Source organism: Suricata suricatta, chromosome 9, assembly GCF_006229205.1.
Source record: "Suricata suricatta isolate VVHF042 chromosome 9, meerkat_22Aug2017_6uvM2_HiC, whole genome shotgun sequence".
NCBI classification, from domain to species: domain Eukaryota; kingdom Metazoa; phylum Chordata; class Mammalia; order Carnivora; family Herpestidae; genus Suricata; species Suricata suricatta.
Window position 1 is genome coordinate 9,204,644 of NC_043708.1, and position 24,926 is coordinate 9,229,569.

General features: G+C 45.1%; 1 protein-coding gene across 1 annotated transcript in view; it reads left to right on the top strand.

Annotated features, from left to right (window-relative positions):
• SERPINA11 (serpin family A member 11) overlaps positions 1–3,814 on the top strand; it is a 16,086-nt gene extending 12,272 nt beyond the window's left edge. The window contains exons 4-5 of the mRNA XM_029951865.1: positions 1,368–1,515; positions 3,454–3,814. Coding sequence (XP_029807725.1) covers positions 1,368–1,515; positions 3,454–3,657 — 352 coding nt within the window. The 3' untranslated portion in view covers positions 3,658–3,814. The remainder of the gene's footprint in view (positions 1–1,367; positions 1,516–3,453) is intronic.
• Positions 3,815–24,926: the final 21,112 nt, after the last annotated feature.

A 24,926-nucleotide genomic window follows, 5' to 3' on the forward strand; every position in this document is an offset into this window, starting at 1 on the left:
TTTTTTGCCCTAAAAAAAAAAAAAGAACAAAATAAACAAAACATTTAAAAAATTTTAAAGAAATATAACAAAGCCAAAAATGTGCTGCCCTATCAACAAAATACTCCCCATTCAATCTAATGAAGACTCTCTTGGTCTTTTATTAACCTGGTCCAGAAGAAGGAATTAAGAGCCTAAATGTCCATCACCTGATGAATGGATCAAGAAGATGTGGTATATATATATACAATGGAGTACTACATGCAATGAGAAAGAATGAAAGCTGGCCATTTGTAGCAAAGCGGATGGACCTAGAGGGAGTCATGCTAAGCCAAAAAAGTCAGGCAGAGAAGGACAGATACCATATGTTTGCACTCATAGGTGTAACAGGAGAAACCTAATAGGAGACCATGGGAATGAGAAAGGGAGGAAAAGAGTTAGAGAGAGGGAGGGAGGCAAATCATGAGATACTTGTGAATTTGAATGCTGAGAACAAACTGAGGGCTGAAGAGGAAGGGGGGAAGGGGAAGAGGGGTGATGGCCATGGAGGAGGGCACTTGTGGGGAAGAGCACTGGCTGTTATATGGAAGCCAACTTGGTAATAAACTATATAAAAAAAATAAAAATAAAGTCCTAGATAGATAAATCTTCAATTTGTCATTTCCTGAAATATAGAGGAGAGATAAAGTTAGGCCCCCTGACTCTATCTCTGCCTTGCTGTCAGAGAGGTCCCCCTGCCCAATGTTTGACTAATAGCATCCAATTATTGATGGCTAACAGTCTTTTTGATATGGTTTTTCTGAAAGAAAGTGCCCTTATTTTGATAAAAACCTTTCTTCTGGAAGTTAAATATGGAGACGTACACTATAAAAATCAAAGTACCCGTTTCTCGGGAGCTCAGCCCTCCCCCTTTCTATCTCACTCACTTTCCAGTTCATGGTTTTTCTACAATGGTTCCAGCATTTTCTTGTATGCCCATTTTCCAGCTCACTCCTTCCTGGGGCTTTTCTTGCTTTATGGGAGCTGTGGGATGAAATGTGGCCTTGAGTTCCAATTACCTCTTGCAGTATAATAAACCACCCCAGAATGGAATGGCTTGAAAAAATAGTATCTAGGGGCACCTGGGTGGCTCAGTCAGTTAAGCATCTGACTTCAGCTCAGGTCATGATCTCACAGTTCATGGGTTCGAGCCCCACATCTGGCTCTGCACTGACAGCTCCGGGTGGTGGAATGTTCTGGTGTAGCAGGGAATATTGTGGTAGGACTGGCCCCCCCCCCTTATTCTGGGCAACGTTTTTCCCTCCCAAAACTGGGGGCTGCTGACAGAGAGGGCGGGAGCAGCACATTTAGCAAGACGGCATCACCTCTCTGTCTGATTCTCTCTCCAGCCTGTTGGATTTACACCTGCCAAGGTTTTCCATTTCTGGAACATACCACCTTGAAGAAATACTTCCCCACATTGGTCTCACCAACATCTTCAACCTAGAAGCTGACTTAACAGGAATCACTGAGCAGCTCAACAAAACCATCTCCCGGGTAAGGTGATGAACATGGATGGAGGGGAAGGCCTTTTCTCCTTTGAAGTGTGCATTTGAAGGTCAAGTTTCCCTTTCTCTTTCCTATTCTGGGTCTTGATCAGTCTGTATGGCTTCTTTGCAGAGGAAACTCGCTTACCACCTCTCCTCTGTATTTCTCAGAGCAGGGACACCAGGTACTGAATGGAGTAGATGCGCACTTGGGGTCATCCACAGAGCCAGAATTTCCCCGGGTGCAGGAAAAGCTTTGCTTTCATTCCTCAGACTTCCCTGAGGGCAGGTAGTGAAACTCCATCAGTCTTTGTTATAGTTATAGAGAGTAGTGGGGCTTGAACAAAACAATGTATCTGTCAGCCTTGGTGCAGAGACAAGCAGGCCCCAGATCTCAGTGCTTTGTCATCATAGTGGCTTATTTCCTGTCTACGATACATGTCAGAGGCACCTCACTACCACCGGCCTACAGACCTACTTCACACGGCTTCTCCCTTCCGGGATGCAGGTGAAAGGAGAAAGCCCTGTTTGGGACATGCCATTCCCACAGTGACAGGAAATAAGCAAAATAAACCGTGTGATCGTTCTCCACAGTTCTCTTCACTGTGGCCTATGATCTCATGGTTCATGGGTTCAAGGCCACTCACAAGCTGCTGGCTAATGTGAGTCCCGTAATCAAGATGGCATCAGTGGGGTGGGTCTGTGTTCTCTTCCTGAAGGAGGCCCTTGCTAGTCACAAGGCATGGGTGGGGGTCCATGGAAGGGAGAGTTAATCAGAGGGACAGGGAATAACCATGCAATTTTCCTTCCCTGCTCTATCTTTTATGTTTTAGGAGAGAGTCATTAATTGTCATGTGAGTCTTTGCTACAAATTTTTTAGAGAGAGAGAGAGAGAGAGAGAGAGAGAGAGAGAGGATGTCAGTGAGCAAGGGGCAGAGGAGGAGAGAATCCCAGGAGGGGCAGAGGGAGAAAGAGAGGAAGAGAGAGAAGCAGGCTCACACAAAGCAGGACTCATGTTCACCGGAAGCAGGGCTCGAGCTCACCCCAAGCTGGGCTTGTGCTCACCTGATGCGGGACTCAAACTCACAAACCATGAGACCATGACCTGAGCTGAAGTCAAATGCTTAACGACACCCAGGCGCCCTTTGCTACGAATTTCTTAAGGGAAGCATTCTGTCTTTTACTTGGGAAAGACCCGCTGAGGTCAGGAATGTAAATCAAGGCAACAGGGAGTATGTGCATGTGAGTGTGTGCATGCATGTGAGTGTGCACGTGTGTGCACGCCCATGGTGGAAAGGGTGAACAAGAAGGAAAAGCAATAACTTGGCTTTTTAAAAAAATTTATTTCACAGTGACTTTAAATACTAGGTGTGTCTCTTCATAGAACTTTTTAGAAGTGAAAGGGATTGTCAAGTCCAAAATTTTTCAACTTTTTTAAATGCCTCAGAACCCTTTCTTCCTAAGAAGTTGTGTGAAAATGAAGTTTAAAAAAAAAAAAAGGAATCTTCCCACAGAGGCACATCAGACAACCTGGTTTTCTGAGCTCATGAGAAAGCATTGACTTAGGCTCAGCAAGTCATCATCAAGGCGAGGCATCCGAGGCTAGAGAATGTGCACGCAGCTCGGAGCAGGAAGTGGCACTCAGCCTGTGTCTCCCGCGCCCAGATGCTGCCAGATCTTGCTCTTGGGAGTTTGCGGCCAGGTTCACGTTCAGCCCTGCTCAGGCCCATTTGTTTTCCGCCAGCGAGCAAACAGCACCGTTGAGGCCACCCCCAGGAGACGTGGAGGAGGCAGGGAGCAGAAAAAACGAAAGCTGAAGTTGCCTCCTTGGAAGGCACAGCCCATGGGGCCTGACTCGGCCTCCACCTCCCTAGAACCACACCAGGTGGGATCTGTCCCCTGAAAGCATCCTGAGCTGATGCTGTCCCTGTCCCTTATTGCCTTGCAGGTGTCACACAAGGCGGCCGTGGACATGAACTTGTGGGGAACCCGGGCAGCGGCTGCCTCGGGCTTGCTCTCACAGCCCCAGGCTCTGAACACAACTTGGGCCCCACAGGCACGTTTCAACAGGCCTTTCCTGGTGCTCTTCTGGGAGGTGACCACTCAGAGCTTGCTCTTCCTGGGGAAAGTCGTCAACCCGGCTGCAGGGTGAGCGTAGGGGGAGGCCGGGAGGTGGTTGGTCCACCCCCGGAATGATCAGGAAGGCCAGCAGAAGCCTGCACCAGCCTGCACTGCGGGCTGCTGTCAGGACCCGTTATTCAGTGCGCAAAGATCCCAATAAAGTCGACCTTGGGTTTTGTGAACAATGACACGCAGTGGTTACAAGGGAAGGTCAGGGCGCAGAGCAGCCTTGAGCCCTGTGTTCTATGATTTCATTAATCGCCTCTGATTAGATGGTCACAAATGAAAACAGCTCATGCCGTGTCCCCCCCACCCCCGCCGCCGTGGGAGATGCCCACCACTGCTCCCACCACAGCGGGTCTTTCCTGAGGGTCCCAGAGAAAGGCACAGAGGGCATCAGGAGGAATGAGCAGCTTTCTCCCTTCATGGCAGCTGACCTCGGCTCTCCAGCAAATGAGTCCATCCTGAAATGTCACGGACCAAATGTCGGGGACTAGATCCCCTTCAGAGGAGACTGGGGCCAGGGCAGGGGCACCAAATCTCACTCTATGAAAAGAAGGGAGGGGGAGGGTGGCCAATGCAATTACGGGCCAATGCAGCATGGGAGGTCAAATACCCAAGGACAACCCCAAGATCAAAGAAAGTGGGAGGGACAACATGGCCAGGTGGGCACAAACGTGGGCTGTGGGATGAATTGGGGGCCACAACCAGGTGCAATGGGGCATCCTTAGTGGTCAGAGTCTCCACTACTACAGTGGACCTCCAGTCTCTAGGAGGCGCCTGTCTGAATCCAATGGGGAACACAAAGGATGCCAACTTAGCAGCATGTATGTGCCACGCATGTGACAACACCCATCCCCATAGTGCGGTTGGTACCAAGACCTAGAGGGTAGCTGTGGGTGGTTCACATCTAGGAAGGAGTCATCACAAAAAGTACCATTGGAAGAAGTACTCCTATCCATGCCCTAAGAAGGTCAGACTCGAGTTGGATCCTGAAAACTAGGTAGACCATCGATAAAAGGTAAGAGGGTAAGACTGTCTAGGGGAAGGTGGAGACCTTGTACGGGCAAGGGCCACTGGAGAAAGAAAGGAAGGGGTATGTTCTTATAAAAATAAATAAATAAATAAAGAGAGAGAGAAGCCCAGTTTTGCAGCAATAGAAAGTTCACGTAGGATCACAGTGGAAGGTAATGCCAGAGAGGTATTTGGAGTAAAAGGTTGGAGGCTTTGGATGCCAGATAAGCCGTGTGGACTTTGTCCTGTAGACGGTGGGGAGGGGCTGCATGCCCATGAGCAGATGTGGATGTGGGCAAAGTGTAACTGGGAGAATCATCTTAGAGTTGAGTGTAGATGAGACCCAGCGTGGTGAGGCCAGGGTTGGGGGGCCAGCCGGAGAGATGCTGCACTGGGGTCCACCCGGCCGCATGCCCTGTCCTGGCCCATCCCCCTCCTCTGTCAGACCACTAGCACACAGCGAGACCTTGTGGGCCTCGGCATCTCCCCATCCCACACTCCCTGCCTACAGGTCCAGTGGACACGACTTCTCTTATTAGAAAGGAAGGAATCCCAGAAAGCCCACCCCTTGCCCGGGGCAACCGACCATGTGCCCTGTCTTTCTGTTGCTTTGAACTAGACATTGAGTAGTAGCTACCTTCAAACACTTAAAGATCTGCCAAAACTCTCTCCAACCTGGAACTGGCTCCTGCGGAAATAAGTGACTGATTTTCCTGGGGGCATGCACGTCAGAGAAGTTAAAGGAATTCGGTTCCTGAATCGAACATTTTATATTCGGTCAGGCATTCTGGAAGATTCTGAGTGAGTAGAGAACCTGATGAACATGGGTCCCATGCCATGGGGCTCACTGACTTGCAGGGGAGATAGACTTTGGACAAGTACTTGTATTAAAGCGAGGGGACAGCCACTGCTTGGCCACATGCAGGGCCATGGGGACACATGTACCCACGGCCTCCTCAGAGCCTTACTAAACATTGGCTGTGTGCCGGGTATTTTTAGTTAGACACGGGGAACAGAGCAGCGAACAAGGCAAACAGTAAGCCCAGCTCACAGGATGTTCATTGTAGGTCAAATGTTTGCCTCAATGCCTCATGCCCTATGTGTGACGGGGGCATTGTCCTGCCCCAGCCGTCCATGTATGAAAGAAAATCCTCCCCTCAAGTTAGAAGGGGTGATCAAAGCCTGCTTGGAGGGCTTTGCCTTGGACCACCTGCCTACTGGACTTATACAAAGTTGTTAAAAAGTAGGTGTGACAGTCCAGCCTTCTCCTGTGTGGACAGAGACCCAAAGACCAGAGCACATCCTTTGACTGACATTTTAACCTAATGGGTCTGCACACATGGACAAAGTTCCCAGTCTAAGTTCCGAATTCAGCTTGCAGGCCACCAGCTTGAAATATTATAAAATGTTCAGGCTACTAAATATTTAAATAATGCCAGGATACCCTGAGCCGAGAAGCCCATAGACTTCAGTACCAAACAGAGTACCACGAATGAGGCAACACGGCCTCGTACGCATCCCTGCCGATGCCTCCATCTGCTCCGTGTTTGAGAGGGAAATCTTTCTCGAATTAATGGGGATCCCTCAAATCATGGTGACCCTCAGCTTACATTTTATCACCCACTATTTATATGGAAAGAAGCAGTGAGAGAGAAAGATCTTGACCCCACACCTACAACCCCATTGTCAAAGGCTAGTCCTGCCCCCTGCTGGTTACAGAGGGTCCTACATGCACCCTAGGAGCAGGTCCCTGCACCCTCTTCTCTCTTGAGGCTCAAGGGTTGTGGGAGGGGATAGTTGCCAGATAAACTACAGGATGCCCAGATAAACTTGAATTTCAACAAATAACCATTTAGTATAAGTATACCCCAGGTAATGTTTGGGATACACTTATACTAAAAAAAATTTTCTTATTGTGTACATAATATTCAAATTACTTGAACAGGGTGTCCTATATTTTATTGTAAGTCAGGTAACCTAGGGAAGGGTATATAATGGCAACACTCATGGGAGGGTCAGAAGTAAAGAAAGTTCATCAAGCTGAAGGGAAGGCTAGCTTGGGCATCAGGGTAGAAAGAGCAGTGAGTGTGGTTAAAAGAGGATTCAGAGAAGGAAGAACCGAGAGGTGGTGCCAGCTCAGCACTCTTGTGTCTGCCGGGTAAGGGAACCCAGGCTGGTCTGCTAAAGGACTGGAGACACCGGACTCAGGTGCCGCCAACACCGTGGTCGGTATCACAAAACTGTGAGTGAGGCCATCTAGACCAATGGCCCGGCTGACCTGCCAGCTGACTGTCGATGCTGAGCCGGGCCAAGGTCAGCCCAGCCTGGCCCAGGCCAGAACTGCATCAGCTGGCCTGCAGGTTCATGAGCGAACTCCTGGATGGTTTGTTATGCAGCAGCGGTAACCAATGCAAAGAGGGGTATGTGTGGGGACAGGACTTGGGAATACCAGATGGAGAAGACAATATGACAGATTGCAGGTCTGAGCACCCATATTTTCTGGGTTCTCCCCCAGTTTTCTCCCCCAAGGACTGACACAGCAGATTTTGAGGAACCTGCTCATGTCCTCCATCTTAGGGATCTTTCAGACCTTGGGAGCCGACTTGGGTAGGGAAAGAGCCTGATTCAAGGGCAACCAATGCTCCATTGGCTGACCGCCCATGCGTTGCGTGGCCTGGACTGATCAAAACCTTCCTGGCAATTTGTCAGAGTGCTGTGGGTTAGAGCTAAAGGCTTTGTATCCCGTGAGTCACTAAAGGCCATGTGTGACCTGGAAAAGCAGAGGATGCTTAGAAGAAATAGAGCAGATGCATAGAGAGACGCGGAGTGGCCCAGGAGAGAGAGGGGGGACAGAGTGGCCCTTCTCACACTCAGCACTGGCACCAGGAATTTTCTGGTGATTTATGGGTCTAGAGAACCAAAGAGCCTCACACCAGTTCTGTCTCTACTGCTTGAGCTCTGTCTCAATGCCAATTGTTTTCTCTGGACTGATTGACTTTCCTTGTCTGCAGTAACTCCATTATCGGGGGAGGGGGGGGGAAGATACCTACCAGACCAAGACTAGGTCCCTGCCTCCCAAATTCTGCTTCCTAAATAATTCAGGTTTATGGGTTGAATATAGCTGAGGAGAGGCCATGTCAAATCCCTAATAATAGAATTGCATATTAGCAATGCCTTCAGCTGATCGATTAAACTCAAAACTATGTTTTGAATTCCTAATGTGCATAGGTGGTGTATTCATTCACTCAGTGATGCATTCCCCGATTCGTTTGTTTAGAAACTACTCACTGAGTACCTGCCACTCGCCAGATAGTGCTGGAAGGACTGAGGTTGTAGGGTTGTAGGGTTTGTAGGAGAGAGCAAAATAGGGCACTGTTGTCATGTTCCTGAAAGGGATTGTGTGACATATACAAGTCCCTCAAGGAGCTCTATGAAAAGCTTAGATCTAAATAACACGGGGGGGGGGGGGAGGCAGCATTAGGTACCTCCCTCGAAGAACTTATAAATGCATAATCATGTCAAAGGCACAGATAAGTTCTGCAGTAAGAAACTTGCTTTGCTCTGTTTAGTCGAGTAGTTATCAAGGACATTGGGTCACAGGAATATTCTTTTCTTATAAAACTTCTTTGCGTCTTATAGATTGGGTGCTCCGTGTGTGACACACTCTAAGGAAAGATGCTCTGCGATCTGCATTGTCTGTACCTAGAGTCTTTTCTTCTTTCTCCTTCCTTCTCTCCTCCCCCAACCCATTTTCTTTAAAGAAACATCTGAGGCTGAAAGACATAGTTGGCCTGCGCAAGGTCATCCAGTCCCTTAGGGGCAAACCTGGATGAAGCCTGGTGCTCTTCCGGTATAGACTGCCAGGCAGCATTAGAAACACTCATTCTATACGTAGGAAAACTAAAGCAAACAGCAGCCACCGCTGCCCTGCATCAAGTGAAAGACGCTGCTTTGAGATATGATGGGTTTAGGAGGCAGGCGAGAGAAACCTCTGGGTTGAAGGAGAAGTGAAACCAAAGAGGCACAGAAACGCTTCTTCGCTTCTTCGGCAAGTTTAACTCTGCCCCTGGCCAGATTCGATGCGCGCATGCTCAGTGATGCTCTCCACCCGAAACAGAGCCGGTGCCCAGGGGCAGGGGGCGCTCGCGAGCCAGAGCAGGTCGAATGAATTGGCACATAGGCGGGGAGTCTGGGCATCCGAGAAGCTGGTGTCAGGACTGGAACCCAAGTACAGGGATGCAGCCCCAAGCACCCTGTCTCTGAGTGATGGGTGAGCGTCCCCACTGTGGCCACGACCACTGGGCCTCGCTGGCCTTTGCTGCAGAAGACACGCCCTTGGCTCCGGATGCCTACCCCACCGCAGGGCTGTCTCCCTGGGCTCGTCCCCCCAGGCTGGAGCCTGGGTCTCTGGAGCTGGGAACGCTCAGGAAAGCTCCCTCCAGGCCTCGTTTGTGAGAGAAATCGGATAGAACCCGCCGGACACCCGTCTCCAGCTCCCCACCGGCCTAGGGGCAGCAGTGGGCCTCCGGCCAGCAGGTGGGGCTGTCCGAGGCTCTGAAAGTCACAGATTGTCATCTCAGCCTCCTTGGAAAGGGGCTCCAAATCTAAGCTTCTTCCCAAAAGATCTGAGGCTATTCACAGAATGAAACAATATGAAAGAAGGTATCTCAAGATGCAAAATAATGGTGAGAAAGGGTATTTTAAAGAAGATGAAAAAAATGCAGAAAAAACTGTTGCCAATCACTTACAGCATCCGACTGTGCACTGAATTCAGTTATAAGATCTTGGCTCTTGAAGCGAAGGGATATATGTGACCTACATAGCTTTCAGTGACAAGAGACAGCATGGATGTTTGTGGGCATAAAATACTTTTATGGCCTATTCCTGAAATCCAGCTCCTTGTGAATTGGGCTTTGTATTGGCACAATTCTTTCTGCTCTGATTTTAAAAGACACAGAAGTATTGTTCAAGTGAGGGACACCTTCAATGGTTTTCAAAAGATCAAGGGTACACCACAGACTTGGCTTGATGAGATAAGACCGTGGGAACAATTGAGCTTTGAGTTTGAAGCTCAGGTTTTAGGTAATCGAGACAAATAGGAAACTAAATTGGGGTGCAAATTTTTCAGCGTCCCCTAAGACACTTCTGCTCCCCCAGTGGGCTCTTCCTTAGGACTAATGTGCCCTGTAACTAGATGAGTATGACACTTGATGTCATCGATTGTGGGGTTTAGTAAAGGAGAAGATAGAACTGCTCTACCGACAATGGGCTTTTCAATCCCCTCTACGAAAGCTGCCTTTATTAATGTTTAGTTACATGAGTCATACATGCTCATTAGGCACTCGTCATACAAGCCATAAAAGCAAGATAAATAAAATGTAGTCACTCAAAACCCACCACCCAGACTGAGTCCTGTTAGCCTTTTATTGTATGTTTTTCTTATGTAAATACATTCATGCTAAAACAGATGCACACTCATGCACACACACACAAATACACACTTACTAAAGTAGACTTCTTCTGGACACATGGCTTCTTAAATATTTTTTAGACTTAATAATGCATTGTTTTAATAACTGTATAATATTCCATATTTCAGGTGTGCCATATGTTTTTAGTTTGAAAATTCTCTTTTTATGGGCTTCTCAGTTGTTTCCAAATTTTAAAAACACCAAGATGCATACCTGTTAACTCTACGGGCAGAGTTCAAGTTGCTCACTCAAAGGACACGTGGATTATAGGATACTAAAGTATCTGCATTCAGATGATCTTCCCCAAAAGTTGTATCAGATCAACTGAATAGCCATAGTCTATTTGTGCTGTGATATTTCATAAATCCAATTCTCATATGCACATGGATCTGTTTCCTGAATCAGAGCGAAGTGTTTATGTGTTGGCGCCCTGGCACCTTACATGTTAATGCTGTGGTTTTACTTCATGGAACAAAGAGTCCTGTGTTATTCTTATTGTTGAAAAGACTTTCTAGGATGTGTTTAAAAATAAAATGAGTCTTCTAGATGAATTTTAGAATGTAGGAAAAGTTCTGCTGGAATGTGGATAGGAATTATATTGAATCTGTGAATCAACCTCAAAGAAATGCATACCCTACAACACGTAGAGTCTTCCCATCTAAGAACAAGAGGACCCCTTCTTACGCTCATCTTTATGCAGCCCACACCAGGCTTTCTTTTTGCTGATTCTTTTTTTCCTAAAGCTCCCACACATTTCTTGTTCCATGGGCATACTGTGCGTTTTGTTGCTCTTGTGCATAGTACCTTTTCTTCTATCTGCTGACTGCCTTTTACATGATATACAGGGAAACTACGGGCTCACACCTCAACTGACCACCTCCATGAACATTTTGAACATGAGGATTGCGTCTAACAATCTCTTGGCTTTTCAGGCATTCTCTCGGCTTTTCCATCGCTATAACGCACCGTGTCTGCACATGATGATTCTTCTGCTGCCTCACACAGTTTATTCTGCTCAGGGCCAGAGATGGAAGGAAGACTCTTGAACTTTGGATCTGCAAGCAGGATGGGGGTGGAGTTGAGCAGCTATCTCTGCAAAAGGTAGCCTTGGCTGGAATATTCTAAAATTGGATTTTTTTTTTTTTTTTACTGTCCTGGACCAAAGTCTCCAATTCTCTAGCTCAAGAGGCCATGATTTATCTGCACTTGTAGACATGTGTGGTTTTTGTGCACAAAACAGCTCCCTTTTACCCCCCATCACATGAACTCTGGTGGCCTCAGCCCCCTTGCTCGGCTGAGAGCTCCCCTCTCGTCCAGATGGAGGAGGTCCCACTGCACTCCCCTGAGCTGCCCAGCCCTCCTGTCCCTCGGGCATGTCCCAGGACAGCTAACTGTTGTTTCCACCATGTGCTCGGCCAGCATGAAGTGGTGCTCTCTTCAAGTGGTCCGTGGGGTCTCAGACAGAGCAGGAAGAGATAAAAGACCAGGAGGCTTTCTCTAATTTTCTCTCGGATCATGTTCTACCTCAGTGCCATGGTCAGATCTCAGGCCACAGTAAGTGTCTTCAAGAATAACGCTCAAGGGGGGTGGGTGTTGAGAGCTGGCCTGAATGGTGTTTTAAATACCGTCTCCCCATGGCTTCTTTCTGTTGGTTCCCGTTCTATAGCTCGGGCTTCTTATTCACTTGCTTCTCATTGTCTGTTCCTTCTACTCTCACTGGGAGTTGCTCTGGAGAATTCCTTACAAAAAGAATTATTTCCATTATCCTGGAATGGAAAAAGGAAAAGAGAAAGGGCATGCGGATTGGGCAAATTGCCTAGAGAACAAAAACTAATGGCTTTTTCCTCCAGTTCTAAGAATCTGGCAAGCAGTTAAAAAAAAATGAAAAACATCAACATTTCTGAGAAGGCCACAGCTTCAACTCTTCAGCTTCTGCCACACGAATGGCAGTCCCAAACCACAGTCCTCTGTAGTTCCCGTGACTTCTCGTCCTTATACACACATCTGTGTGTCACACATCTGTTGTGTGGCCGGGTCCTCTTGCCAGCTCTTCGAACCTAATTGTCACATGCTCATCAAAAGCCTCAAAAACAAGTTTCTCTCTGCCTTTCCCAGATTCCTCCACAAACTTCTTATTCTAATTAAACTTCTACCCAAACTTCTCTATTGGCTCCAAAGAACAGCAGGCAACATAAAGTAGTAGAAGGAAAAAAATAACCACATACGTATATATACTGGTGTATGTATATATGTATGTGTACACATAACTACACACATATACACACAGATACGTAACCACACACATGTATATGCTGTATATATAACTGCACAGATACATAACCACACACTTATATATAAATGAACATTTTATATATATACACACATGCGCGCGCGCGCACACACACACATAGTAAAACCTTGGATTGTGAGTGACTTGTTCTGTGAGTGTTCCGCAAGATGATCAAACATTTCTAATAAATTTTAACTCAATAAATAAGTGACGTCTTGCAATACGACGTATGTGATGCCTAATGTCACATGATCACAATGAGCCAATGGTTCTCTCTCTCTCTCTCTCTCTCTCTCTCTCTCTCTCTCACTGCAAAATTATGGGTGATCATCTCCCATGCTCAGATCCTCTGTCTCAGGCTGGGGTGTTTGGCAGAAATCAGTGATCAGAAGTCTGTTTTTCAGAACACTGGAAGGTGCCCACTACCGGCCCTGGTGTATTTTTGTCACTTCAAAGCACCTGTGGACAGTCCTTTGCTTTTCCAATCCAGAGTGAACTTAAGAATGCTTTGCTTCCTTGTAGGTCAGGTTGCCTGCAGATAGAGACCCTGTCCTCTGCGGCCTTATTGCCAATTATGTTAAGTACAGTAGATGACAAGAGTTTATCCATACTGTACTGTGGTCAACATTCATGCGAGCATCTAGAATGGTCCCTATGCAGAAAACGATTCCATTGCTGATAGCAGATTCCTATCCATCCTGACAGATAGAAAGATTCCATTGATAGACAGCAGTGATTCCATTAGTGATAACGCAAGCCGCCCTGCACAATTCCCTCCTCCTTCGTCTCCCTCACACAGCCATGGTTTTCAAGGGTAAGTGCAGGCTAATTTCTTTCTTTTGCTTTATATTTTGTATTTTTTATTATTTTGTATTATATTACAGTATTATATCATTTTCTATGAATATTTTTGGGTTGTAGAAACAAATCGTCTGAGTTTCTATTATTTCTCATGGGGAAATTTGCTCTGATACACAAGTGCTTTGGATTATAAGCATGTTTCCAGAACAAATTATGCTTGCATAATGTGTGTATGTGTGTGTGTGTGTGTGTGTGTGTGTGTGTAACCGCACACACTCATATATAACACTTAAATACAAGATCTTCTCTCTACTATGTGACTTTGGAAAGTTACTGAAACTTTCCTTTTTGTTTTTTATGTATTTTTTAATTTTATTTCATTTTTTATAGTTTATTGTCAAGTTGGTTTCCATATAACACCCAGTGCTCTTCCCCACAAGAGCCCCCCTCCATGTCCATCACCCCCCTTCCCTTTTCCCCCTCCCCCTTCAGCCCTCTGTTCATTTTCAGTATTCAAGAGTCTCTCATGATTTGCCTCCCTTTCTCTCCTAACTCTTTTCCCCCCTTCCTCTCCCCATGGTCCTCTGTTAGGTTTCTCCTGTTAGACCTATGAGTGCAAACATATGGTATCTGTCCTTCTCCGCCTGACTTATTTTGCTTAGCATGACAACCTCGAGGTCCATCCACATTGCCACTAATGGCCAGATTTCATTCTTTCTCATTGCCATGTAATACTCCATTGTGTATATATACCACATCTTCTTGATCCATTCATCAGTTGATAGACATTTAGGCTCTTTCCATGACTTGGCTATTGTAGAAAGTGCTGCTAAGAACATCAGGGTGCATGTTCCCCTGTGCATCAGCACTCCTGTATCCCTTGGGCAAATCCCCAGAAGTGCTATTGCTGGGTCATAGGGGAGTTCTATCGATAGTTTTTTGAGGAACCTCCACACTGTTTTCCAGAGCAGCTGCATTGGTGGTATAGTGGTGAACATAGATGCCTTACTTTTTGTTTTTTAGTGTTTATTAATGTTTGAGAAAGAGAGATAGAGTGTAAGCAGGGGAAGGGCAGAAAGAGAGGGAGATATAGAATCTGAAGCAGGCTCCAGGCTCTGTGCTGACAGCAGAAGGCCCAACACAGGCCTCAAACTCACAAATCCCAAGATCATGACCTGAGCTGAAGTTGGACACTTAACTGACTAAGCCACCTAGGTGCCCCAGGAAAGTTAAACTTTATAAATTTGTTTAAATGTTTATTATTTTTGAGAGAGAGAGAGAGAAGCAGAGGGGCAGAGAGAAAAGGCGACACAGAATCGGAAGCAGGAGCCAGGCTCTGAGCTGTCAGCACAGAGCCCGATGAGGGACTCGAACCCACCAGCCATGAGATCACGACCTGAGCTAAAGTCAGATACTTAACCAACTGAGCCACCCAGTCTCCCCACTTAACTTTCTGAGTCTCCATTTTCCTCGTGTGTAAAAGGGGTATAATAATGTCTCTGTTTTATTGACAATCACAATAACGAACTCCGTTGAGCGCTAAGTGGGTCAGGCACTTTCCCGGGCACTTTGCATGCGGTATCTCACTTTATCCCCACAATAATTTCCGACATAGCTGTGCTTACCACCTCCCGTTTACAGGTAAAAGAACAGAAGCTCCAAACAGTTCTGTAACTTACCGCTGCAGTCAGGGCCCCAGCAAACACATTCAGAGATTTACATGCAGGAAGTTTATTGGCAAAGACTCTTGGGAACAATCCCTGCAAAGGAGAACATGGTACCAAAGATCGTCCTACAGACCCCATAGAGAACCAGGCTATAAAAGCAGACAGCGTTGCCACCAACTACAGGGCATCCCACTGCCTTCATGACAGGAGAAAGGTGCTTTTCTCTGTGGATATCTGCACGCTGTGTGATATTTCACCAGCAGACTTTCTGGGGAAGAATCAGTTGGAGACTATGAGGGATGTGTTATATGACGTGGCCCCCGAGCACAAATTCATCTAATTCATCCTAGATCTTCCCGCAGTGGTGTTCTTCCAAAAGCAGCCCATTTTCTCTGTTCTTCAGCCAGTTGCTTAAGAAGATTATTTAGAGAGTTTAATCAGTATATTTTGATGCTTTTGATGTTGAGATTAAAACAGATGATATGCTATTCCCACTTTTACTAGGTGTTCAATCTTGGGGAGATAGTACTAAAATTATTTAATAACACTGAAAAAGAGAGGAGAGAAAAGTAAGTGAGTTGGCAAATAGGCCATAAGAAATTCTCCCAGGTGCAGGATGGAGAGATAAGGCTAAAAATACAAAGAGGGCTCCATGGGTATAAACAGTGTCATGAGAAAGCCTAAGATACACATAACTGAAGTCAGAAAGACAGAAAAGAGAAAATGGACAGAAGCATGTCTTAATAATGGCTAAGAATTCTCCAGAACTGATGAAAGACATTGCTTGCAAATTTTAAGATACCTAATGAATCCCCAAGAGAATTAAATTTTTTTTAAAAAGGAGAAAAGAAATCCAAACAAAAAATATTTTTTAATTGCAGACAATAGAAAGAAAGATCATTTTTCAAGCAGCCCAAATAGTGTGGTCACATTCTCTTCAAAAGGACACTGACCATCAGTTTTCAAGGACAACTGTGCACACCAAAAGGCAATGGGAACAGATAAAGGATCTTATGAAAATAACTGCTGATGAAGAAAGTAGAACCGTATCAACCAGCCAAAATATCCTTCTAGGATGAAGGTGAACTCAAATGTTTTCCTAGGAGGAAAAGCAGAGAGAATTCGCAAAGAGCAAACCCCACTAAGAGCAAAAATAAGAGAGGAGGAAAGTCAAATCCAGGAAGAAGAGAATGCAAACCAGAAAACATGTGGGCTTACCTAGGTAAACATGGCCGTATACAATAATAACAGTATAACTGCATAATATTTATATGGATTTGAAAACACAGAACAATCACAGCTTGTATGTTAGGACAAAGGTCTGTAAAATTAAGGTGTTCTAAGTCCCTTGTGTCATTCAGGAAGGTCAAAGTACTAATTAGTATTATACCTCGATAAATCAAAGAACGTGCTCCAGTTTTTTTTAAACTTTTTTTTAATGTTTTATTTATTTTTGATACAGAGAGACACACAGCATGAGAGGGGGAGGGACAGAGAGAGAAGGAGACACAAGACAGGAAACAGGGTCCAGGCTCTGAGCTAGCCGCCAGCACAGAGCCTGACACGGGGCTCGAACCCACGAATGTGAGATCTGACCTGAGCCAAAGTTGGAGGCTCAACCGACTGAGCCACCCAGGCGCCCCTGCGCTCCAGTTTTAGGATAAGCACTAATAAGTAGTCAAAGTGTTTATCTTCTAATTTAGCAAGGAAAAATAAAATAATAATAATATCAATCCTGGGGAGCCTGGGTGGTTCAGTTGGTTGGACATCTGACTCTTGATTTCTCACAGCTGTGGGATTAAGCCTGGCATCAGGCTCCACAATGAGCTTGGAGGCTGCTTAATATTCTCACTCCCCCAATAAATAAATAAATAAATGAATAAATAATCAATCATCTTAAACAGAGTAAGAAAAGAGGGTAAATGGACTACTAAATAGAGAAATTAGCACATGACTATGTAAATGTAAATCCAAAAACCACAGGTATTCTTTAAATATAAACAGAACATATCAGGCTGGGTTTTGGCACATCTAGGATCTGAAACCTAAGCCCAGGAAGTGATAGGGAACGAAATGAGAATGGTTTTGTCAGATCTTTTAAAGTCACTGCCAGGGGGTGCATGGGTGGCTCAGTCGGTTGGGCATCCATCTTCGGCTTAGGTCATGATCTCACAGTCCGTGGGTTCGAGCCCCACATCAGGTTCTGTGCTGACAGCTCAGAGCCTGGAGCCTGCTTTGGATTCTGTGTCTCCCTCTTTCTCTGCCCCTCCCTCCCTCACTCTCTGTCTCTGTGTCTCAAAATAAAAAAATAAAGACAAAAAAATGTTTAGATCACTGCCAGGAGCAGATTGGTTTCACATCCAGAGCTGTCGCAGGCTGTGGCATGCAAAGACAAAGAATCCATGGACACCAGCAACAGGATCTGTCCAGGGCTTGGTCATAGGCAATGGTCAGAACCCTTATTCCAAGACCCCTGGTCCCAGTAGCCAGTGAGTGGCACCAAATGCCAGGAGATGAGAGAGTAAGTGTTGGGGTTAGCCCAAGCGGCCCCTGTAAATGACACATCAGGTAGGTAAAAAGGACATGACCAGGGAAGGAAAGAGAAAGACAGAAACAAGAGTCCACAGAGCCAGCCAGAAAAATTGGCAGCATGTAGGAGATTGCCAGACTTGAAAAACAATGAGCATTTTAAATGGAGAAGAGGCTGTGAACATCATTTAATGGACATCAAATTGGAGTAATCACAAAACAAGGATGATTCTGTCTCCATGAGAACATGGAACATCACTGGAAGGCTGAACACTGGGTGATGGTGATGGTCATCGGAATTTATATAATGAAGAGGAGAAAGAGAACATAATTTGATATCCAAATAGCACCATGCCCTCTATAATGGACATTTATTTTGGCAAACCTACCAGTTGCATAATAATATTCAGCATGTGAAAAGCCCTTTGTTATCCCTAAAACACTGTCAGCTTCTCTATCATTGTCTAGCTTGATCTCACAGAGCCTAGTGTCCCCTCGATTATGGAAGAGGAGACAGAAGCTCAGAGTGGGGAAGTGATATGCTCAAGGCCACTTGGGAGACCTATACTCAGACTTTGTCCTTTCATGTCATTCTATTTCTTTTTCTCACAAAAGGAACTACAGATGTCAGAAGGCTCAATGCTGTTAAGATGTCAATTCTCCCAAATAGATCTAAGATTCAATGCACTGCAAAAAAAAAAAAAAAAATCCCACTGTGCTCTAATGAATACATTGAAAAGCTGATTCTAAAACCCATATGGAAATGCATAGGACCTTGAACAGATGTAGTGACTTGGAAAGAAAAGAACCAAGTTGGAGGATTTACATTATCTGATTTCAAGGCTTATTATAAAGTTACAGGATGGAGCTACAACACATAGTTCTACTAACAATGTGGTATAAGTACAAATATAAATAAATAGATCAAAGGAACAGAACAGAAAGCATAGAAATAAACCCATAAAAGCATGCTCAATTGATTTTTGACAAAGTTGCATGAGCAGTTCAGTGGACCAAAAGATATTCTTTTTAACTAATGGTGTTGAGACAACCTGATACCAAGAACAAACAAACAACAAAACACTTGATCCATATCTTACAATTTATACAAAAACTAACTCAAAATCTACTGTAGATATAAATGCAAAACTTGAAACCACCAACTTCCAAAAGAAAACGAAGAAGAAAATCTTTGTAAGCTTGGATCGGGCAAAAATTTCTTAGGTATGACACCAAAAGCACAATCCATAAAAGAATAAATCAATTCAATCAAAGTTCCTCACTTTCTTTCTTTCTTTGAACGACACTGTTAATGGAATAAAGAGACAAGACAATGTTTGGAAGAAAATATTTGCAAGTCACATATCTGATAAAGGACTTTCCTGAATATATAACATTGTTCAACACCTAATAATAAGAAAACCCCCAAAAACCCACTTTAAAAAATATTTCAAGACATATCACCAAAGAAGATAGATGTCCCCAGATGCTAAATGAAAGGAACCAGAGTGGAAAAGAGTACATTATGTACAGTGCCATTTATAAGAATCCCAGAAGGTACAAAAGGATCCCTAGTGACAGAGAGCCCATCAGCTGTCACTGGGCCTGTGGCAGGTGGGGATGGGAGGGAATTTCACTGGGACACTTAGGTGAGAGTGTTATGTATAAGTCCATTACACTGATTGTTGTTATGGTTTCATGGGTACATACATATGTCAAAAATTATCAAATTGTATGCTTTAAAATATACAGTTATTAAAAAGTTTAAAAAAGAAACAGAATATGACCAGAAGTCCCACTCACCCCATTGTGCTCCATTTAAACCACTAATGCTACCTCAACGGTAACAGGATCCTGACTTCTAAGAGGTTAGTTTTGAGCTCTACATAAATGGAATAACATATACATAACCTTTCGTGTCCAGCTTTTTTTATTCACGATTATATGTATGATGTTCATTATGTTGTTATAAGTCTGATCTAGGTAATTGTTGGCTAAAACAAACCCACCAACACTTCTCAGAGAAATAAAATCCAGAATCTTTACGTCATAATATTCACAATGTCCAGAATACAATCCAAAATCACTCACAATACAAAGAGTCAATGACTTTAAAGCAGTTAACACAACAATGCTCAACAAGGAAATGAAAAGTTACCCACAATAAAAGAAAAATAGGAAACTTATGGAAAAAGAGGACGCAAAAACTAACTACATGGAAATTTTAGTACTGAAAAAAAATGCACTATCTAAAATAAAAATGGGGCACCTGGGGGGCTCAGTTGGTTAAGCCTCCGACTTTGGCTCAGGTCATGATCTCACAGTTTGTGGGTTCAAGCCCTGTGTCAGGCTCTGTACTGACAGCTCGCTCAGAGCCTGGAATCCGCTTCAGATTCTGTGTCTCCCTCTCTCTCTGACCCTCCCCTATTCCCACTGTGTCTCTCTGTCTCTCAAAAATAAAATTAAAAAAAAAACATTAAAAAAATAACCAAGACAGATTTCTCAACACCCATCGGCAAAATCTATGTCATTGCGGTGATCAGATCCCAAGGAGTGTTGCAGTGATCAGATCCCAGCATTCGGAGACCCTAAACAATGACTCTGGGGGGTAAATGGAAGTAAAGGTAAATGGCATTTGACTCTAAGTCCCGCCTTGAGAAATGGATGGGACTCCATTCATCCCAACTGAGTGCTGACTTTCTTCTTTCCCCTGACAGAGTTCTGGGGGTTTAGCACGTGGTTTCTGGTAGCCCTTAATCCCCTGGCAAGGATCCATGCCTTTCTTCTCTGCTTTAATCCATTGCCATGCCTCTGTGGCGCCCTCCCACGCTTGGGTCTAATGCTGACTCCTCCATGCTTCCTTGTTTCCAAGGGATCACACCAGTCTGAAATCTCAGAGCATCTCAGTCCATGCTGTTTATGCGTAACCTCAGCTCGGGGACAAGATGTGGTACCAACCCAGGGCGCCTGGGTGGCTCTGTCAGGTAAGCATCTGACTCTTGATTTCCACTCAGGTCATGATCTCATGGTTCATGGGTTCGAGCCCTGCCTCAGGCTCTGCACTGACAGTGAGGAGTCTGCTTTGGATTCTCTCTCTCTCTCTCTCTCCCTTGCTCTCTGCCCCTCCCCTGCTTGCTCCCTCTCTGTCACTGCCTCATAAATAAATAAATACATACATAAATACATAAATAAACTTTAAAAAAAAAAGACATGGTACCAACCTGCTGGCAGATTACCAACAGCAGCCCCCCGTCTTCCAGGTGTCTTGGATCTCTGCTGTGCTTGCACTCAGTGTCCCTGGATGACCACCTCTCTCCCAAGGTTGGTTCCCTGGTTAGCTGAGCAGGCCCCTTGCCTTATGAGAGGCTTCTAGTTACTGAGGGAACCATGGTGAGGGGGCGCCAGAGGGATTGACAGGGGTCAAACTCTTCAGCCATTTCGTCTGTAGCCTGCACACGGGAAACTTGGAATAGCTCACCTTCAGATATAATAATGTCGAGTCTTATCTAGAAAGGCAAAAGCTGAATTCATACGTCCACGAACGGACCAATGAGGCTTACAATCTCATCTTACATCAAACATAAGGGATCATTATACCCGGTTTTGGTTTGCCGCAGATCAGAGTAATAACCCCACTCACTGCTGGGAGATGGAGAGATTTACTATTTTAACAAGACCCATTTAAAAAAAAATTTTTAATGCTTATTTTCGAGAGACAGAGAGAGAGAGAGAGAGAGAGTGTGAGCAGGGGAGAGGCAGAGAGAGAGGGAGACAAAGAATCCGAAGCAGGCTCCAGCCTCTGAGCTGTCAGCACAGAGCCCGATGTGGGGTTCAAACCCACAAACCATGAGATCATGACATAAGCCGATGTCGGACATTTAACCACCTGAGCCATCAGGCACCCTTAACATGACCCTTTTTATAACAGGAACTCTATGGTCACAAGAAGAACCAGGCTGTAGCAGGAAGTGGCGTCAGCCAAGTAGCTATGTCTCACTATGAGTCAGGACAGATTATGTTATGCTTTGCTAACAAACAACCTCAACAATTTTAGTGGCTTCCTGACAGAATTTCTCTGGTACGAGCTGGCGTCTGTCCTCCATGAAGTGATCCAGTGACCCAGGTTGTCATGGCTTCACATCTCAGCACCAGGCCCCCACCCTGACCATCGTGAGGAACAAACGAACTCCAGAATCACTCAGATGGCTTGCACTGGTCAGGCTGGAAGTGATACTCAGCACTTCGACATTTCTTGGGCCATAACATGGACCCACTGACCTTCGTGTTGACTGAAAAGTGTTGCCTCCCAGAAGAAAAGGAGACCAGACATTGGAAGCGCTAGCAGTGTCTCCATGCTCAACTTAGTTCTCCCTCTTCTGGAAGTTTCTATTCAGTCATCTGTGGACTGACATTGGGATTCTGGAACACTCCAAGGAAAAGGGGCGGGTCCTCTGATTGTGAATAATCAGTAGTTTCTTTGTTAGGGTCAGTTTATAGTCTGCAGGATGCAAGCCTCAAGGAAATGGCCTGGTCTTTCTTAAAATTTATTTTTTCAGGTTTATGGATGTATAGTTGGCAAATAAAAATTGTTTCTATTTAAGGCATACAACATGATTGTTTGATATGCACATGCATTGTGCAATCATCCATCACCTCACATAGTTATAGTTATCTTTTTGTGGGGGGTCAGAGGGTGGTGAGAACATTTAAGATCTACTCTCTCAGCAGATGTTAAGTACACAATACAGTGTCATTAGCTATGGTCGCCATGTTGCCCACTGCAGCCCAGAACTTACTCCTCTTATAACTGGAAGTTTGTACTCTTTGACTGACATCTCCCCATTTCCTGCACCCCCCCAGACCCTCGTAACCTCAGTCCTACTCCCTGAATCCATGAGTTTGACTTTCAAAGCTTCCCTAGGTAAGTGAGATCATATAGTATTTGCCTTTTCCTATTTGGCTTATTTCACTTAGCATAACGTGATTGCTAATCTTCTTGACATGAAACCCAGAGGTAGGGAATTTAGAAGAACAATAAGTCACTGCTCTTTTTCCTTGCGTCACACACTTCCCCACTGGCCCCACTGGGAAGCAGGCCCATCTCCCCTGCTTGCAAAGGCAGAGTGGCTGTGAGTTCCAACGCACTCAGAATGTCAGGTGCTAAACCCAGGTGCGCGTCTGTGTGCTCACACACTATGTGAATCCTTCTCAAATGTCTCAAGTCCCATCAAAGGGCAGGAGACCCCAGAAAACTAAGGGAAAGTGAATATTTCAAGTTGTCATGTAGGCGCAACTGATCTAACAAATCCAGCAGTATGCTTTAAAAGGGTAAAATAATTTTTTGAAAAGTTCATTCAAATCACAAGGTCAAGGTGGTGCTCCTGGCATCCAAGGGGAACTCCATCAGGAAAACTATGCAGAGAGGTTTGCTAGTCAGACTTCCTGCACAGTGCAGTAGACAAACGGTCAAGAATATACATTGGCTTCCTGAAGGGGCTCTTATGAATCCCAAGTTTAAGCAGAAGAAGAAAGAAATTGGGGCAAAACATAGAAAATGTTAAGTTATAGACAGAAGCTATTTTATTCAGCACCTTCCTCAGATCAAGACCTCCTAATCTTAATCCCAGGGCTCTGGGAAACCCAATCTGTTAGAGTCCTAGGGGCTCATGGACAGGTAGTCCCTTCCCAAGGTGACGGTTTTTAGTACACTGGGCTTGAAGTTGCAGGGGGAAAATACCAAGAGCATTTTGTGTTGATTCATTCCCATGTTCAGGCATGCAGAGACTTACACTTAGACTTAAATGATTCCAGAATCATGACCTAGAAAATCATGCCTGGAGACTTGTTTCCAAACTGCCCTGAGCTCAGGAGAATTGAAAATCCTCAAGAATCAGGGCACCTGGGTGGCTCAGTCAGTTAAATGTCCAGCTCTTGATTTCGGCTTTGATCATAATCTCATGGTTTAGGAGATGGAGCCTGGCGTTGGGTTTCACACTGACAGGGCGGGGCCTACTTGGGATTCTTTCTCTCCCTCTCTCTCTGCCCCTTTCCCATTTGTGCTCACACATACATGTGTGTGCGCTCTCTCTCTCTCAAAATAATAAACATTTTTAAAAGCCATCACAAAAAGGGAAATCCTCAGGGCTCCTGAGTGGATCAGTTGGTTAAGCGGCTGACTTCGGCTCAGGTCATGATCTCGCAGTTTGTGAGTTCGAGCTCCACGTCAGGCTCTGTGCTGGCAGCTCAGAGCCTGGAGCCTGCTTCAGATTCTGTGTCTCCTTTTCTCTCTGCCCCTCCCCTGCTCACGCTCTGTCTCCCTGTCTCAAAAATAAATAAACATTAAAAAGTTTTTGGAAAAAAAAGGAAAATCCTCAAGAATCATCAAATCTTTATGTTTATTGCAGCATTATTTACAATAGCCAAGACACGGAAACAACCAAAGTTCCATCAATAGACAAATGGACAAGGAAAATGTGCTCTATATACACACTGGAATATTATGCAGCCACAAAAAGAATGAGATCTTGCCATCGGTGAAAACATGGAAGGACCTAGAAGGTATTAGGCTAAGTGAAATAAGTCAGACCGAGGAAGACGAATACCATATGATCCCACTTATAAGTGGAATCTAGAAAAATGAACAAACAATAAGCGGAAACAGACCTATAAATGCAGAGAACAAACTGATGGTTACTAGAGGGAAAGGGACGGAGGGCTAGGCAAACTGGGTGAAGGGGAGCAGGAGATACAGGCTTCCGGTTCTGGAATGAGTGAGTCACTGGAATGAAAGGCACAACGGGAAGTAGTCAATGATACCACAATAGCAAGACTGTAGCCACACTTGTGGTGAACACACCATAATGCACACACTTGTCAAATCACTAAGTTGTCCACCTGAAACTAACGTAACATTATGTGTCAACTATACTCAAATAGAAAATGAATAAACTGGGGTGCTTGGGTGGCTCACTTGGTTGAGCATCTGACTTCGGCTCAGGTCACAATCTCACAGTTCATGAACTTGAGCCCCACTCCGGGCTTTGCACTCTCTCTCCCTCTCTTTTTGCATCTCATGGGATTCTCTCTCTCTGCCCCTCACTCACTCATGCCTCCTCTCAAAAGTAAAAAATAATTAATTAATTAAAGTTTTAATGACAGAAAAAGAATAAACTACAATTTAAAAAAGGGATTACCAAACGATTTGGTAGGAAATAAGTCATAATTTCAGAAGAGTTTACGCATGAAATTTAGAGATTTTAAATGTTCCTCACATATTTATCCAAGGGCTGTTGTGGGCACGTGTGCGTCAGGCACTGCACTAGACCTGGCTGGGGCTGTGACAGTAAGCATTCACAAGTCCCTGTGTGCTCCCCTTCACCTCCCAGTTCCCCTTGCAGTTAGGTGAGGGTCATGTACAGGCTGGGGGCCAATGGACGGTGAGCAAGGTGAAGTGCGCGGCTTCCAGGTCAATGCCATTAGGAACCAGTGTGTCCTCTCTTCCCCCCCACCCCTTGGAAGCCATGTGTCC